Here is a 17,971-nt window from a genome sequence, read left to right as displayed (position 1 = left end):
ACTCAGGGATTTGGAATCTGGCCGTTCTGTGTCTCTCCTAGGCTTGACACAGCCTGTTGAAGATTACATGCACCGTTGTAAAAAAAAAGGGGGGAGAAAACCACCTTAGCTGCCCGCCAAGGGAGAGCCGGGCACTGGGGATACCCAGAGGGTGCTGTCAGATGAGATCAGCTGAGCACGGCCGGAGCCCCAACCGTGTCAGGTCGCTTCCACACACGTTTCCCGCCTCTCCCACCGCATACAACGAACACAGAATAAGCCGGGCGGATTTATGGACAGCCCCTTCACAGAGGGGCTGGGTATGATCGGGACCCTGCGATACCAGAGGGCCGGGAGGGAGCTGCCCTGCCCCAGCCCGGGCCTGCTGAGGGGCACCGGGACCCCCACCCGCCCCCTCGGCTGTCAGCAGGCCACAGCCCAGGGGTGTGTGAGCCCCATTCCCGGGCACCGCGGGCCCGCATCGCCCCCGGCCCGGGCACCGGCGGCACCGGGGGGTGAGGCGGAGGGGGCGTGGCGCATGCGCAGCGCCCCGCGCCGGACCCCAACGGCCGCCGAGCCCCGCGCTGCCCTCAGCGCCCACCGGGACTCACCGAGGCGCAGGGGCTGGAGGTGGCGCTGGGGGTAGGCGAGCGCTGCACCGTGACCAGAGCCATCGAGGCGCGGCGGGGCCCCCCCGTCCGGCCGTCCGGCGGGGGCCTCACTCCATGGCGGGGACAGGGGAGGGAAGCGGAGCGGAGGTGGCGGCGGCGGCCGCAGGGGGCGGCAGCGGCAGCAGCTCCGCGCGCGCCCGCGGCCTCTCGCCGACTGAGGCGCGGCGGGGCCGGGCCGGCCGGGCACAATGAGGCGCCAGCGCGCACGCGCCGGCTGTCAGCGCGCGCGCGGCGCCGCCCCCTGGCGGCCGCGCCGCATTAACCCCCGCGGCGCCGGCGGCTCCTGAGGGGTCCCGGCATCCCCAGTCCCGGTCTGTGAGGAGGCTGCGATGGGCTGGACGGACCGACAGCCTTCTCCCGGTCCATGAGGGAGTTGCGATGGGCTGGGGACCTCGACAGCCTCACCTCGCTCCCTGAGGGGGCTGCGATGCGCTGGAGGGACCGACATCCTTCTCCCGGTCCCTGAGGGGGCTACAATGGGCAGGGGGCTTCGACATCCTCACCCCGCTCCCTGAGGGGGCTGCGATGGGCAGGGGCGGCTCGATATCCTCACCCCGGTCCGTGAAAGGGCTGCGATGGGCAGAGGGGCCCGGCATCCTCACCCCGGTCCCTCAGGGGGCTGCGATGGGCAGGGAGGCCACAGCATCCACACTCCGTCCCTGAGGGATTTGGGGTGCCCGGCATTCTCCCCCCAGCTGCTGAAGGGTCCCTCAGCCTCAGAGGTGGCTTTTATTAATATATATCAGCAGGGCACCCTCAATGTACCTCCTGGCCGGTGATGGTTTGTGGAATCCCATCCCAACTGGGAGCCGTGATTGTGGATATGGCAACCCCTGTGGAAGTTGGCATTAATGGTCACATAACGTAGCCTTTCCTTGGATTAGGCAGCAATAGTAATAATGAAAGCAGCATATAACATATTTCCATAACGAACGCAGCATATAACACCTCTTCGTACATCAATGCACATGCCCAAATACCAAAAACCGAGTCTAATGATTACATTTGAAGCATTCAAATATTCCCAGATGCAGAACTGTTTGGCGTTTGAGGGTCTGAAACAAAGGGTCAAGTGCTATAAAACTTCTTTTGCTTTGCAGTTTCAGCCTGGTGCCACCGAATTCATGGGAAGGAGGTAGTTTGGATCAAGAATCTACAAAATTAACGGGAAGGAGGTGACTGGGATCAAGAATTGTCTCGGGCATCGAATGACAGCATTACATATGATAACCAGAAACTGTTCTAAGTATTAAACTCTTTGTCAGGAGTGTGTTTTTACCCATAGATTCAATTTAAGCAGATGTTTGATGCTGCTTCATTCAGTTCCTCAGCTGACAGCACATTTTCCCTGTAAATTTAAGAGCTGGAGAAGCCACATGGTCTCTCTTTAGGTTATTCCCCAATTAAAATAATGGTCAGGGAGGCTCCTGTAGCTGGGCTTGGCTGCAGTGGAGAAGTCAGGCTCGCTAATGGGGCATTTTGCCTCCTGGTGGACGGGTGAGGATGAAGGACAGGCTCCCTAAACTGAGTTTACAGAATGGGCAGCACAGCAAGCCAGAGTCTTGAACATGTACATAATAGAGCTGCTTTCAGGCCCATAGCTCATGCTCAGGTATCTCTGCAGTGACAGAGAGGATTGACAGAAAACTAGAGTTCCCAGAGTATTGTAGCAGTTGTCTCACCTGAGACTGGTGTTTCATTCTGGATTTTTATCAAGTCATGCAGGGATTACTATCAAGAAATGATTATTTAAACCAGCAAAGTAGACTTTTGTGTAATTTTCATATACACTGTAGATCTTCCAGGTATTTGAACAGCAAACACTTTTAAAAAACATTTACCACAGGTAAACAATGGAGTTGCTATCTACAGTTCACTAAAAGTCCAACATATCAGTTATTAGCTACAGCAACCACAAATTGTGATAGTTCTCTAGCCTCTAGAAAGGTGTAATTTGCATGTGCAGTGTTTTTTTAGCAGCAGAATTTAAATGTGAAGAAGGAAGCTATAAGGCAGATGTATTGGGATTGAAAAGAGCAATTAGAGGGCAGGCTGTGGTCACAGCATCAGAGTTGGTACAAAAAACAGACTGCAAGCCTGTGGCCTTATTCTTTCCTGTGCTGGCAGCACTGTGGTCAGCACCTGCTGCTTCAGCCCAGAGTAGCATTTAAAAGAAGTGGAGTTCTACATGAGCTGGTTTTGTACACAATTCCAAAACTGACTATTTAATACACTGCAAACATTTCCCTGGCTAACACAACTTATTATTACTACATGTTAGGGCTTTTATTGCACAATCTTGGCATCAGCTGCAAAAGACAACACAGTGCTCCCAAAATGTATCTTACAAAGAAAAACAAAAAAAGAAGATAGAAGAGGCAATTCCAGCAAAACATCTGTGATGACATATTCAGCCCATTATTTTGTCAACAGTGCAAGTATTTGGTGGCATAATAAAAGGATACACTTTGCTTAGCAAAAACATTAAGGGATAGCAGCCAAGTTTGATAGGGTACAATTAAAGGTTTGCTTAACCCACGGGATTCCACTTCCAGAAAAATAAAAATAGAGCTGTTTTGATCTGTCCTTCTAAGTTCTAGTTGTATCTTCTTGCTTGGGGGTTGAAAAAAGTCGCCTTTTTTTTAAATTTATGTTTCATTCTCAAAATATTTTGTAAGTTAATCATAATAGCAACAGAATTCTGAATTGCAAAGGGGAAAAACCAAGCCCACCTGGGAGAAGAGATAACAGGAATTAATCATGTGCAAACTGCTTTGAGGAAAAAGAGCACAATCTAGTTTAAAGCCTCATTTTAAATTACTCCTATGCACTAATTTTCTGCTTCATTTTGTTAACATAATTGATGCTAGACTTCAACACATCTTGGAAATGCACTGCAGTGAGCATATTTCCTTCTGATACATTTCTCCAAATAAATAGCAATGAAATGATAATTTATTACAATATATTTTTCATATGAAAATTGACCTCCTCTATTTCAATGTTTCTTACAGGCTATCCCATGAAATGGAGACTAATAGAGGGCAGGGCACCTTGCAGCTGTTCCAATGAAAAATACCATAGATAAAGTCACAGTTCAGTTTTCCTGCAGGTAGGCAGTCCAAAGGTTTTGCCACTTCCAGTATAAAATACAAAGAAAGAAACAACATTGGATAAATCTCATTTCCTGGCAGAAATTGCCATAAGTTTCTCAGTTGGAAGTCGTGCCTAACCCAAGGGAATTGCTGAACAGGCACCTGATTTACATTCATGTAAATGAGTGCAGAATGCCTGTCATAGATTGTTTGTCTTTTGCCTCCTCCTTTCCCTGTCATATTATTCTTCAAAGAATATAGGAGAGATTATGAAAAGGGATTCATCAAATTCCTTTAGATTCAGGTTTAAAAGCAGTCAGACAAAATGGCACCGTGCACTCCTCGCTCATTAGTGCTTGTATGCCTTTCCTGCAAGGCTGCTTCAAAGCAACATAAGAAAGAAAGCCTGAAAATGTTTAAACTGAGTTTGTAATTAATTTCTTTTTATGTCTGAGATCCTCACATCTGGCTAACACAGTCCTCCCTTCAGCTGGTAATGGACTTGAGGCAGTTCTGGACTTTGTGAGCCTTGAATCTGAAGATAATCTGTCACTGGCACCTGCGGATTCTCTCTCTATTTGTGCCCTTAATGTTGTCTGTTGCTATTCATAGTCCTTTTCGGATTTGATTTTATTTTCAGTCATGTGATGCAATGTTCTAAGTTCAGTACAGAAGAGTCTGTTGGGCTGTGCCAAAGCCAAAAGAACCTACAGCAATTCTGATCGTGGAAAGACATAGCAACCTTTGGGATTATTGCTTAGCAACTGCAAACACACAGAGGAGTAAAACTCACAGCCCAGCTCCACAGCAGGTCTGAGAAATCCCTAATTCACATCAAGATTTTTAATGGTTGAGAACAGATGGGCATATATTAAATTCCTGTTGATTTGCAAAGCCACTTTGAATGCAGGAGGAATAAGATCTGTTTTGATACCTTCTCCAAAGGTAAGAAAAACAGTTCTTCAAAGCTTCAGAAAGCAAGGGAGAAAATGTTTTTAAATTTTAATTGTATTGAAAAGATCATGTATGAAAAGGGCTTTTTGTGATGACATAAATATATGCTCTATGAAGCACATGAGGGAAAGGCAAAATTATTCTGAGCAATAGAATGTCAAAGAGATTGGACTTTGTTTTTGAAAGGACTTTTATAACTCAAACATCTTGAAAATATTTACCTAAACAAACTTTAGTCTTTCCTGGCTTTATCCCACCCATCAAAATTCTCAAACAGAAAAACAATGAAACCATAAGAATATTGTTTATGAGCAGATTTGGGTTTTATACAGAAAACACAGGGATAATCTTTTTGTACCTGCAGGGATTCCAGCAAGAATATGTTTCTCACAGAAAAGGAGACAGGCAAGTGGCATCCTACTAAATAATGGAAAGCTTATCTTGCCTTCAGCTTGAACAAAGGCTTACAGGAAACTTTATATCACACTTCAAATTTCCTGGGTGTTTCTAGAGCTTGCCTCTGTGCTCCATGCTTGCTGTTATTTGGGCTCCATTTGGGAATGCCACAGGCCCTGAGAGCTCTCAATATTATTGCAAAATCATTGACTCATAGAATCATTAATTTTGGAAAATACCTCCAAGATCATTGAATCCAAAATTTGACCAAACCCAGGGCACTGAGTGCCGCATGCAGTTGTTTCTTGAACACTTCCAGGGCTGCTAGCTCCATCCCTTCCAGTGCCTGACCACCCTTTCAGTGGAGAAATTCTTCCTTATGGGCCAAATTCTCAACTAATGAAAATCAGCACTGAAGGTTATGAGCCAATGGAGCCTTATCCATTGTGTGTCTCAGTAATCCTCCCCAAATCCCAAGTTGCATGTCCTGATTGTAGCATTCCTTTGTTGTTTATTTTTTTTTGTTTGTTCTTCCATACCCTCTTATTCTTCTTCATCTGTACTGCATTAAAGCACTGGGCACAGTTCTCCATGCTCTGCTTCCATTCCTGGAGTTACGTGGATGCCATGGAATTGAGACAGAACAGTCACACTGGTTGTTTCATGTTTTGTTTTGGTCAGAGACATGGAGATCCTTATAAACATTTACTACTCCTCAAAACCATCCTAACAAAAGGTTGAGAGCAGTGTAAAAAACATATTCATCATCTTTCAGAATCAGCCACCTCATAAAGCAGAGTGCAGTTGTCACTTTAACATTGCACAGGAACCGCAGAGGGTTTCATAAAGAATGTTTAAGAAATAATATAAGTATTTGAAACTACAAGAACAGTTTATTTTGGCACAACAAAACCAGTTGATTTGGAATGTGACCAGAACATTTGCTTTACGCCCTGCTTTGAACCAAGGAGCCTGGTTTTACAGCTTATTGAAAAGAACTCACCTAAGCAAGGAAAGGTTTCCCTTTATACCATTGTAAATCCAGACTCCTTTCCAGATCGTGTCCTCTGGTGGCAAAACCAACTACCAACCTAAAACCCTCTCTTGTGGGTCAGGTAGGCAGCTTGAGCCAGAAATCCATCCCATTCCCAGCACAAATGGACATTTGGAAAAAATTTACTAGAAAATGCCAACAAGCCCATTGAGAAAACAAACCTAGAAATTTAATGCTGTGAAGAATCCCACCCATCCAGGCAGTATTTGTACTCCAACGGTGTTAATGAACCAGAAGGTCAACATATTCATAATTAAATTTGTGTGCCAGGAGGGCTGTAGATCACATTTATTTCCTGGAAGGCTGAACAGCCTCAGAACTGCTACAAATGCTTAAACACGAAGAGCAATACGTATGAAAAGCAGTGCTATTGCTATGGATACTGAAAGGCCTCAGTGAAAAGCACTTTTAAATAAAAACTTGATGAGGGTCATGTGGCAACAAGTTCAGAGTGGAGTTTCATCTCCAATTTGGAATGGTGTTAGATTATTTTTTAATATCACCCTTTCCTTGCTGTTGTTTAACACTGAGCTGGGGGATTTGCAGTGTGCTGCTGGTTTTTCATGCTTTTAATCAAGTAGTAGCCAGTCTTTTGCTCCATTCTGTGTGTGTGTAAATCCCATTCCAGATGCACACAGTTATGCATGGAGACATACAGGAACATTTTTCAAATTGTGCCTTGTGAGCAGCTCAGTTTCTTCCTGATATTTCACAGAATGAACATTTTGAGCAGCAAAGTTCTTGAAATTGTGAAGGGGTTATTCTTTTACAGAATGATCTACAACATAAAGTGTTTGTGAACAACTTAATCACAGAATTAATAGTTATAGGTTTATCATTTCTGTAGAAGCTCTGCTGACCCATGCACCCGTGTCCTTGTTACCTTAACAAAATGTCCAGAGCAAAAAACAGTTGCCACAGTTGAAGTTAAGTAGTTTGTGGGACAAGTTTCCTCACTGTTCTTCACAGCCTTCAAAAGCAGAGGAAGCATGTAGAGGAATCTTCCTCCTGGGTATCTGGAATTTTCCATTACTTGCTTCCTTTGTCTCATATCCACTGGATTTCCTGGAGGCTGGGAATGAACCTAAACAGAAATAATGTGCTGGGGGTAAGAGGATTCCACTGGTTGGAACTGGGGGACAAGTTCCAAGCACTGTTCACTGCTTGGTTTCTGCATCTCTAAGTGACCTGGAATTAATCATTCCCCTTTTGTGTCTCAGTTTCTTCTGCCCTAAGAAAGGAACACACTAATTTAGTTGTTCTGTCTCCAAGGGCTGTTGTGATACATAATTAATCTTTATAAATCATTTACTGATCTTTGAAGTAAAGGGTCTGTATTTATTTAAGAGTACAAAGCAGCAGTAACAGAATAAAAAAGGAACATAGAAAAAATATTAGTTAATGCCAAACAATAGACTTTATTCCTGTGTCACCTGTTAGGGCACTGTTGCATCTTTTGGCAATATATAACAGCTGTTTTTTTTCCCTATCACAGTGATTGAGATATGGCTGCTCAGCCTGAAGAATCAGATCCTGAACTTGGACATAAGGATAGGACTGCAACAGAGATGGAAAGCAATCAGGGAGGTGATGAACTGCCATGTTCTAGTAATTACACTTCGTGGAAAGAGTGTTTTCATGAAAAGGTACAACAAAGGTGTGTGAGTCTGCAGGAGACAAAGGTGAGGTTGGTTCAAGCACAAAAGGCAGAAGAGGCAAAGGTGAGGAGGAGAGAACCTGGGGACTGCCTGGCCAGAGAGTGGTACAATGAGGAGAAGGAGACGCTCGATACTCGCATCTATCTGCTCGACAGCCTCCTCCCCACACTAATCCCAGGAGTAGAAAATTTGTTAATGGAAGTGGAAAGAAAACATGTGCTTGTATCAGACCAAGAACCAAGCAGATTTAACCCCATTAATTATCTTGGAGAATACCTGATGAGGCACAACCCTCAGTATAATGTTCCTACAAAACCAGGCCCGTACCTGAGAGAAATGAAAGTGGTCTCGGAGGAGCTCAAATCTTTGAGGCAAGGTACAACATCACAGAGGTGAGAGCACTGACAGTGTGGCTGGTCACAAAGGCAAGAGCTGGTGTCTTGGTCTATGTTTTACAAAAAGAATGGTGTCCCTGCACCCTAGCTGGCAGAATCTTGAGCAAAACACACCTTGTGCAGTGCAGTGCCAGGGATGGTATTTGTCTCATAAAAACCTGAGAAGCAGGACAAATGCCAGAACATTGCACACAAAATGAAACACTAGTTATTCCTGTTAAGGCAATATTCTGCACTTTACAAGGATATAATTCCTCCTTAGACTCTATCTTAATTACACATGAGCAATGCAAACTGCTTCGAAACCGGTCTAGCTTAGTGACAGCAGCTCTTTGGGACAGGTGGTAGTATCAAATGTCTGGAGACTCTTCAGATCCTTTATTCTCTAGCCTTCCAAACTTAATAAAAACATAACCATTTTCTTCATTCAGGGTGATTTCTCTTGATCAAGCCAACTACATTGTCCTGGCACATTGTAGAAACTCCTTCTCCTGGGATTTTTGTTTAGGCTTTCCTTTTATATTCTATTTTTCCTTTTAAAGTAGAAACTGTTTTGTATTTTGTTCTGTTGCTTATTTCTAGGCTGTTTTCTTTTGTATAATATTTAATGAATATTGGAACAAGGTTCCATGGCACTTTACAAAATGCTAAGGTTAGAATGTGAGAGCATTAGATGAACAGTAATGCTTTATTTTCATTACTCTGTTCAGGAAAATATAGATGTGAACTTTTCAGTTCATAGATGATCCAGAGGTGATTGTGATTAATGTCAAAATTACTCATTCACTACTAGCTCACTTTATTCTGTATCTGTGTTTGTAGAATAATTACTTCCCTTTGAATGACTCTCTATTTGCATAAATAGTGCATACACCTTGAAAATTGGTTTCAGTGTCAGGAATTAGGGAAGTAAAATGTTGAGATGTCTTATGCATAAACCCTAAATGAAGACAATTGAAGTTCCCAGTATTATAATGCTTAAAAGGATGTGTTAAGTCTCTCTATTCTGAGTTTCTGTCTCCACATTTCCATTGAACATACTGCTGCAGTTTGTAGGAACATGCCTGATATGAATACAACAAAGCAGCGTGAGAAGTGAATTTCATACAGCCACTGGTAAAAGAATTTCAGTTTTATTTTCTATTTTTAAAATATTGGTCTACTGAAACAAATGAGCTGGGGAAATATGTCTTTTAGTGAGCTTTTACTCAAGCACAGGCTGTTTTGGGGGGGATGTTTAAGATGTCAGCCTTGCCACACCTTTGCTTTGGGAACAGTTTAGTCATTCCTGTTGCTTCATAGAGGGACATCTGGATACAGGACCATATCTCAGTTTTCTTTTGAAAAAGTAATTGAACTAAAATACATAAAATTTCCTGGGGTTTTGGATTGGGCTTTGGTTTGGTTCTGTTTTATGGGCTTATTTTCCCCTCCTAAAATACTCTTGGCTTTCACTGTGAATCAGAGCTTGCTTCTGGAGAGGACAGATTTTTCTGTTGAATGCAAAGTGTTGGCTACCCATGACCTGTTACCTTGACCTTGGCTGTTAAACCCATCTTTATATTTGGAGGCAGGTTCTCAATTTGTAGCTCTCAGAGCTGAGTCAAAGGAAGTGACTATCAAGACTTCCAGAAATAAATATCTCTATAGACAGCATTGCCAGAGGGATTCTGTAATCATGGCTGTAGCAGGTTTTGCATATCCACTGGTAGTAGTATCATGGGATTTGCATTCACAGCAGCTCAGGATTTACATATTTGTGATGCCTGTATTGTGGGATTTGCATGGGATTCTTAAAATCACAGCAACACAGGATTTTAACAACATCACACAGCAGTGAGACTCCTCATGTGAGTCACTGGATTTCAAACAGGCCAGAATTGTTCCAAGAGCAATGCCAGTCTGTGCTCAACACCTCTCAGATAAGCACCAGAAAGGTGAGCAATGAAATTGTGGCCCAAATGAAGGTCCTGGGAGCCTTGGCATTACTTCAGGCAAGGCAGGATTCACCACAGGTTCCCATCTAACACTTACCTGTCCTCAATGAGCTCTCTTGGACTTCCTCCAGTTTCTCCTTAACTGCCACCTGACTGGGAGTCAAGGCAGGAAGGAGAACAGATGGGAGAAATTCCGCGTGCACATGGACTGATACCTGAAACAGAGCCTTTGTCCAGGGATGGGAGTCCTTCAGGCTGAGTCACTCATCCTTGTGTGGGAGGCAGGCAGCTCTCTTCCTGAGGAAACATGTTTGGTTCTGCAGGGAGAAGTCACCTTGCTGCCATCTCATCTTTTCTGGAAAGATCTGATCCGAAACGAGCTCACTTTGCAGTGGGTGCCTGGTGCTGTTATTCCTGTTTTACCATTATTGTCTGAGGCAGAGGATGCAGCTGCCCAGTTTTAGGACCCTAGAAATGAACACAAAACTGCAGCCCAGTGCAGGTGCAGCACAGAAAAACTTGTGCTGGACAGTGCCCAAATTAATCACCAGAGCACCTTGGCAGCTCTGAGCACAGCCCAGGCTCTGCTTCCAGACTGTAGGCAGTTCCAGAGGAGGAGCTACTCTACAAATGGTCTGGTTTTCTCTTTCTGCTGCTGCATACATTGGAGAAAAATCTGTTTGTCCACTTAGATTGATACCTGCTGCATTCCTTCTCTTCTATGGCTTTGGGAAGGAGTCAGGAGATGGGAAAATATTTTACCCTTCCCCTGCTATCAAAGTGCCCGAGGCTGAGCTGCCTCAGCAGCACTTGTGCAATGCCCACCATCGATTAAGGAACCAAATGGTTCATTAAGAAACCTCTGTGATAAATGGCCATGAAGAACAGGGACCTTGTGATAAAACTGACTGTGATCAAAATGTATTGCTGTGACGTGCAAAACAGGTCTTTCTGTTCATTAAAGAAAATATTGATGGGTTATAATTTGTAGGATGACCCCAGAGGAACAGAAGAGAGCAGGAACAGGATCAGCCCATTTCATGTGAAACACAGGGGGAAGAAGGAAGCAGGAATCATTAGCCAAAATATAGTTTTTGGAGTTCTCAGGTACAAAAGAGGAGCTATTCACCTTTCTCTGAGTAGCTACAAAGGGTGTGAACGCCACAAAGATGAGCAGCTGCCTCAGTGCAGAGATGTTCCAGCAGCCTCCACAAACTGTTCTCTCCATATGAATTGATCATTTGGCTTTAAGCATTTTGACTTTCCTAAAGGGTTTTTCCCCATTTCATAAATTAATAAAGTCAAAATCAAAGCAGATGAGTTCGAGTTCAATTTTATTCACTTCTTTTCTTGTGTGAAATGGACGATTGGGAAAAACGTGTCTGGGTGTTTAGAGAAGCAAAGGAAAAAAAGCAGGAAGAAAGGGATCTGACTAGCAGTCCAAACCTGCAAACTCAATGTGTTCAAAATGATGGAGAGGCTGAGGTATTATCCCTGTCCAAAGGCAGTGAGGGCTCTATTGTGTGAGGCTGCATGAGAAATTTCATTGAGCATTGTTCTTTGCCAGTGAAGTGCTTGTGTGAAAAGGTACTTGGGTTTGGAGACAATGAAGACTGATGCAATTTTGTTGGTAAATCAACTGTAGCAAAATTATGCACCTGTCTCCCTGCTAGAATTGAAAGGAAATTGAAGGACATCTACACAATAAATGATGAATGTCATTATAAATGTGAAGGTAAAATGTGTCACTGCTGAAATTACACTGGGAGAGCTGCATAGATGATTTTCCATTAAATATCCTCCACATAGACACGAATTTCAGCAAAGAGTTGCTTCCTTTCATTTTGTTCTTTAGGGTAGGCTTAATCAATATTAAGTATGCCTCTGATGGTATGTTTTTAATCCATGTTCCCATGTCCTACAGGCTGGTCCAGATGAGGGCTGAGGCAAAGAATAAACGTGAGGAAAGGGAGGAGATGGAAAGACAGAAGGCTGAGGAGACAGCAAGGAGAAAGGAGGAGTTGGCAGCTTTGTTCAAGGAGTGGGCAGTGGATGGCACTTACAGAATCCCAGCAGCGCTGGTAACTAGGGGAGATCCTGCCCGGCGCTTGATAGCTAATGCCTGTCCATCGATTGCTAATGCCTGTCCATCGATTAGATCGGCGATCGATCGCTCGTGCCTGCCGATCGACTGATCAGCGATCGATACCTCCTGCACTTCTTGCACACTCATTTGCACACTCATTACACACTCGTTGCACACCCATTTGCACACTCATTGTACACTTCTTGCACACCCATTGCACACTTCTGGTTGTTGCAGACAGGGCAAAAGGAACATTTGTCCTAGTGCCGTGTGCCCTGGCATGGCGGCATGGGGCACAAGGATGGATGATGGCTCTGCGACCACAGGATCAGGGGACAGGGCCTTTACCACAAATCTTACCTATGTGTAAGATCCAGGACTGGCCCATGTGTCTGATTATTCTGGGTGATTTATTTTAGTAATTGTCTACTGTTGTCTGCAGGACAAGGCCTGTGACTATTACCTTGATTTTTAGGTTCAGAGTACCATGAGGTTTTTTCCAGATGTCACTGATTCTATTCCTGAAGATGTGAGAAAAGGCAAGTTTTCAATGTGTCTTCCTTAGTTTTATTGCTGTGATCTGAATTGTGATGTGAACTGTGAGCAAGCAACAAATGGGTTTGATAACAGAAAGAATCTTTAAGGGTAGTTACATCAGGATTTGAACAACAAATCTTCAGATAGATTGGAAAGAGACTGAACCATCATGTAATTCATTCATATGATCTTGAAAATGATGGGAAAATGTTTGAAAAATCTTTCAGGGAGATAGAAAGACCAGATACAGACCTTTTCTACTTACATCCCTTATTAGCCAGACATTGCCAATTGCTTATTGCTATTTTTAAGCAATTTTAAAGCTATTTTTAAACCTCCTCCTTTTTGTGTTTGTCTCATGGGAGGTCTTGGAAATACTGGAAGATATGGAACAAGGGTGGGATCAACAAAATTAAAGTCTGACAGTGCTGTTACCTGTTATGGTTTCAGGGGAATCGCTGAGGTTTACCTAAGCCCCACCCAATAGCTCATCTCATCGAGCCATTCCCTTGGCCAGACCCAGGCATGCAGTGACACACAGCCCAGAGCACTCAGCTCAGAAAGATTTCCATAATTCCTGTGCACTTTATATAGCTCACACTTGGCCTCCCCAGATGATGATTATTGAATAGAACCAGGAGCTCTGAAGTGGCAACACGAGCCTGCTGCCAGCCCTTTGCATTGAGAGCCTGTAATGATCATCAATGGTAACAAATACGTCTTTGCTGATTTGGGATGATAAACAGGGCACTCCAGAGAGTGTTTCTGGTGCTGCTGGAGTCACCTCTGCCTGGAGCTTGCCCTTGCTCAGCCCTGTCTGTATTACAGAATTGTTCCTCGTCCAGTATTTGTAGGATGTTGTGTGACTGCCAAACACATCCCCTGTGCTCCTGCTGTGGAGCTGTGGTTCCCCACTGCAAACAGACCCTGGGACATGAGATTGTGAAGGAATTTCCTGCCCTGATATTTGCTCTCCAGATGCTGGGGGTGCTCTCTGTACTATTTCCCTAATAGGCTCAATTTCTAAATTTATTTCACTTTAATAGCATTCAATGTACATTAACAGAACATTACACTCTGTTTTAGAGTTTAATAAATATAATGTACAGTTTAGGAACCAACAAGAGATAAATGCAATCTATGATGAATTTTCTCATTACTGCTGATATATTTAGAAGAAAGAACAGAAAAATAATGCCAACAGAAATAGCATTGAGTCTGTTCTCAAAGAACTCATTCAGAAACCTATATAGATGTTTGATGTCTTTTCTCAGTTCCATTATAGCAGCCTAGAATCTGACCAAAACATACTTTTGAATATCATCACCAGTAAAAATATTCCCATATTCTTGAGAAAATTACTATGATTTTCAGATTCCTCTCTTGCAAAGCAGAATCCATGTCTCCAGAGGCAGTTTCTAAGGCAGTTTTATCTGTTTGTTAAATCAAAAATCATTTCCTCCCTCACATAATTAGTTGTAAGTACTGTTAAAATCATCGCAATTTGCACCAACTTATGTCAAAAATAAATATGACTCTACAGTTCTGAATAGCTAAGTGGAGATTCTCAGCAAGAGAAATGCAAGGAGATTTAGATGGTCTCTATACAGTCAGATGCTTCAGCTACTGTGGGATAACCTCAAATAAATGTCATCCAGCATGAGAAGAAAGTTAATGTAACAACATAATGTGCAAAAATATGTGTACAATATGCAAAATCACAACTGTTGCTTTCTAAACCAATATCTCTTATTTTTTTTTTACCAGAAACCCATGACAGGAAGCTGAAAATCTTAAACACATTGGAAAAAACAGTAAACCTAAAGGAGTTCACAAAGGTAAGAAACGAAATAAGAGCATTTAGTTCAGAATGTGGCATTTATCACTAAGTGTCAGCATTTCACTGAGGACAGAGCAGAGAAGTAACTGAAAGGCTTCCCTTCTCCAGCATCCCAAGTAAGCTTTATCTGGGCATTTCACATTCCATCTCTATCCTCTGCTCTCACAACACCTCCATTCTGACCAACTGGAGGGAACCGTTTTGCTTTCCTCAGAGCTGCAGCCTGTACTGCTCTTTGGGAAGTTTCTCCTGGAGCAGTGGTTTTTAGGACAGCCCCCGTCCCCGTCCCTTTCTAGAATGCCAAAGCCCTGAATCACTTGTGAATTCAGACTTTGCTTGGCTGCTCACAGGGGTTTGGTGTCCCACTACAACCATTAGCCTGGGGTAATTAGTAACATCCTCATGGTACTGTTATTTCTGACAAAGTTCCATTAACCAGGATGAACCAAAGCATGAATACCTGGGGTGAGAAGCATTTATCCTGCACTATCACTGGTCTGAACCATAAACAAACTGCAACAAGTCTCATAAATATTCATGAAGCATAACAGAGTAGTTTTAAACTCAAATCTGTCATTGGGAAACATCAGAAGTGTGGTTTTAACTCATCAAAATCATAAATGTAGTTGGAAGTTTCATCCCATTACTCTGCTGTTCCTCAAGCTGAAAACAACCAAATTGGTTCAAACTATATTTATTGAAAGCTGTCCAGGCCAAGGCTTTGCCAGCGATTTCTACCTGTGACAGAGCTGGATTTTATGGCTGAGTAAAAAGGGGTGTTTAGAATAGGAATAATGGCAGACCCTCACTGCAGCAGTGGGTGCTGTTATAATAATTAAAACCAGAGTATAAAGCAGCTGTGCAGAGACTAATTCCAAACAACCATGTGTGATTTTTTGTGCCTTCTTCTCTCTCAGGAGACTCACATGTTTGGCATTTTGCAGAGAGATGCATTTTTATGGTAACTTGTTGAAGGTTTTTTAAGCATGAAATGAGATATTTTTGAATTTAACCTCAGAATTATTGCATCTAATTAAGAAGACTATTGTGGATAATGAGAGCCCAGAGAATTGCTTTTGTCACTGCAATGAAGCATCAGTCTATAACCCCTATGGTACATCTATATAATCACTGAATGAATTCATGCTCCATTATCATTAGAAAACTGTTTAAAATATACTTTGTGTACTCTTTATTTTAACTCAATTAAAGATATGACAACAGAGATCAGAAGCAAAAAAGACATGGTTTGTCAGGCTGTCTGATTTGCCAGGAATGTTCCCTCAGAACATATTCTCTGATGGTTTTTCCAGTCCAGTTTTAATTGAATCAAATGATGAGGCTTTCATCACTTCCCTTGGGAACTGTTCCATCATCAGGCCAGGCCTGCTTCTAATCCTCAGCTACAATTTACCTTTGTTCACCCCTTTCCATCATCCACCAAACCCAGAAAGAGATGATTCCTCCACACTGGTCACAGCCCTTTCCCATGTGGAAAGCATTGCTTTTAATGGACCTTAAAATTAAATAGCACTTTTTTTTCCTGCCTTGAATTCAGAACAGCTTTAGGTTACTTAAAGGCTGTTAGAAACTCAGTAGAGAGACCTCACACATCATTGTTTTTCGGGTTTGGGGTTTTTTTGCAGAAATGCAGAACATTGGCTGTTGTATTTTTACTTCCTTCGTGACAACCTCATAGGGTCTTTTATATGAAAAGTATTTAAATCCCAGAGACCAGCCCTTAATAGTTTATTTAACAAGCTTTGTGCTCTAACACACAGAGCCCCCAGCACTAAGCTATTGACACCAAGGGAATGCTCCCATTGTCTTTGCAGGGTCAGAATCAGGCTTTAAAGGTGAGATTATTTTCCATGATTGCATGTGGCTTTCTCCATTTCTACTGACATCAGTAGGAACAAGAAGAACAGATCCATTGTTTTTGACACCAAGGTCTCTGGGTAACAAGAAGGAGGTGTGCCAGCTTTCTTTGGAGTGATGTCAAAATCACTTGGTTAATAACAAATAAATGTATGCTAATTATGTGTACAGTAATTTACACATCAGCTAAGAAAGGCTTAAGCCTGTGATGGTGCCTCCTGCCCACATGGTGCTTGTAAACATTGTCCTGTGAAGCTGTTAGACACAGCATTAGTGCAGGAGCCTTTGGATGTGTCATCAAGGTGACATCCAGATTAACAAACCTCTTGTCCAACCTGCTGGATCCCAAAAGCCTCACCTTTAAGGTTCCTCTGTTACAGGGCTCTGGGTTCTAATAACCCCAAGAAGCTGGTGGATGCCCATAGCCCCAGATGTGCCACCCTCTCTCCAACCTACATCCTCTTTTCATGCTGAAATGAAGAAAAACCCCACATTGCATTAGGAGCTCTTTTTTCCTACCAGCCACCCCCAGGCCATTGCTTTTGGATTTTTTTCTGCTCTTCCTCTCTTTTCCGCTTGTCCCATATATTGGAAATTATGCAATATCGACATGAATAATAATAACATATATTAATATTTCAGCTGGTTATTGCCTGTGTGGCATTTCAGCAAGTCCAAGATATTTTAGCACTTATGTCAGGTATCCATACTCTCAAAATGGGATAATGGGAAATGTTCTGTGCTCTGGAAATTCCTCCTTTTAACTGTATGGGCTCCCTGTTAGTGTGGCTGGCTCCAGAAACCTGCTATAATAATTCTGCCCAGGCTCTGGGATTGTGGTTTGTTCTGATGGCCATTATTATTTATGTCATGCACACCACATTTTTAGAACCATATTGCTTTTTCTCATAAAAGCCACATGGCTATAAATCCAAAGTGTTAAAAGTGTCTCCAAGGCTGGAATGTAAAATCAATCTCAAGTCAGTAGTATTCCCAGTGTCAGAGGACTAGGGTGACAGCAGGCTCATTTTCAAAAGGATCTTCCATTTTTTTATTGTATCCAACTGCTCCTCTAAACACTGAACTTGTAGGCAATGGTCCTTTTGTGGCATTTGAGAGTTGAGTGACTGTCACTCCTGCAGAACGTAATGGCTCAAAATGCCTCCTTGGGAGTGAAGTCAAGAATAGTAAATGCTGCAGAAAACCAGGGAGAAATGAAATCCTCCACAAGAAAATCGAGCTTAAGCCACAACATTTCACAGGAGGGATCTGATCCAGCATCTCTGCTTGAGCTTGATAAGTGACCTCTGGACCAGGAAAGGAGCTGTTCTGGATACATTTCTGCAGTGTCCCAGGCTTGTTTGGAGAATATTGTTCCTTCTGAAGGGGAGAATGAAGTAGGCACCAAATCTGTGTTGTGTTGGCAGATTAAATTACAAATTCCTAAATATTTGATTGCACACAATAGATTTTTAGGAGTTCAACTAAAGG

At 43.0% G+C, this 17,971-nt stretch overlaps 2 protein-coding genes across 3 annotated transcripts in view; one reads left to right on the top strand and one right to left on the bottom strand.

Annotated features, from left to right (window-relative positions):
* The window catches only part of SSH2 (slingshot protein phosphatase 2), a 90,950-nt gene extending 90,222 nt beyond the window's left edge, over nucleotides 1-728 (bottom strand). Inside the window, exon 1 of one of the 2 annotated variants that reach the window (XM_088177213.1) lies at nucleotides 591-728. In XM_088177213.1, coding sequence (XP_088033339.1) covers nucleotides 591-653 — 63 coding nt within the window. In that variant the 5' untranslated portion in view covers nucleotides 654-728. The remainder of the gene's footprint in view (nucleotides 1-590) is intronic. The other variant, XM_088177212.1, reaches the window with a different exon arrangement.
* Nucleotides 729-4,498: 3,770 nt separating this feature from the next.
* The window catches only part of EFCAB5 (EF-hand calcium binding domain 5), a 31,988-nt gene continuing 18,515 nt past the window's right edge, over nucleotides 4,499-17,971 (top strand). Inside the window, exons 1-5 of the mRNA XM_088177040.1 lie at nucleotides 4,499-4,690; nucleotides 7,645-8,199; nucleotides 12,064-12,220; nucleotides 12,701-12,764; nucleotides 14,530-14,600. Coding sequence (XP_088033166.1) covers nucleotides 7,655-8,199; nucleotides 12,064-12,220; nucleotides 12,701-12,764; nucleotides 14,530-14,600 — 837 coding nt within the window. The 5' untranslated portion in view covers nucleotides 4,499-4,690; nucleotides 7,645-7,654. The remainder of the gene's footprint in view (nucleotides 4,691-7,644; nucleotides 8,200-12,063; nucleotides 12,221-12,700; nucleotides 12,765-14,529; nucleotides 14,601-17,971) is intronic.

The sequence above is a fragment of the Sturnus vulgaris genome, chromosome 21 (assembly GCF_052056855.1).
Source record: "Sturnus vulgaris isolate bStuVul1 chromosome 21, bStuVul1.hap1, whole genome shotgun sequence".
Classification (NCBI taxonomy): Eukaryota; Metazoa; Chordata; class Aves; order Passeriformes; family Sturnidae; genus Sturnus; species Sturnus vulgaris.
The sequence above is the reverse complement of the archived record's forward strand: the minus strand, read 5'-3'. Positions and strand labels throughout refer to the sequence as shown.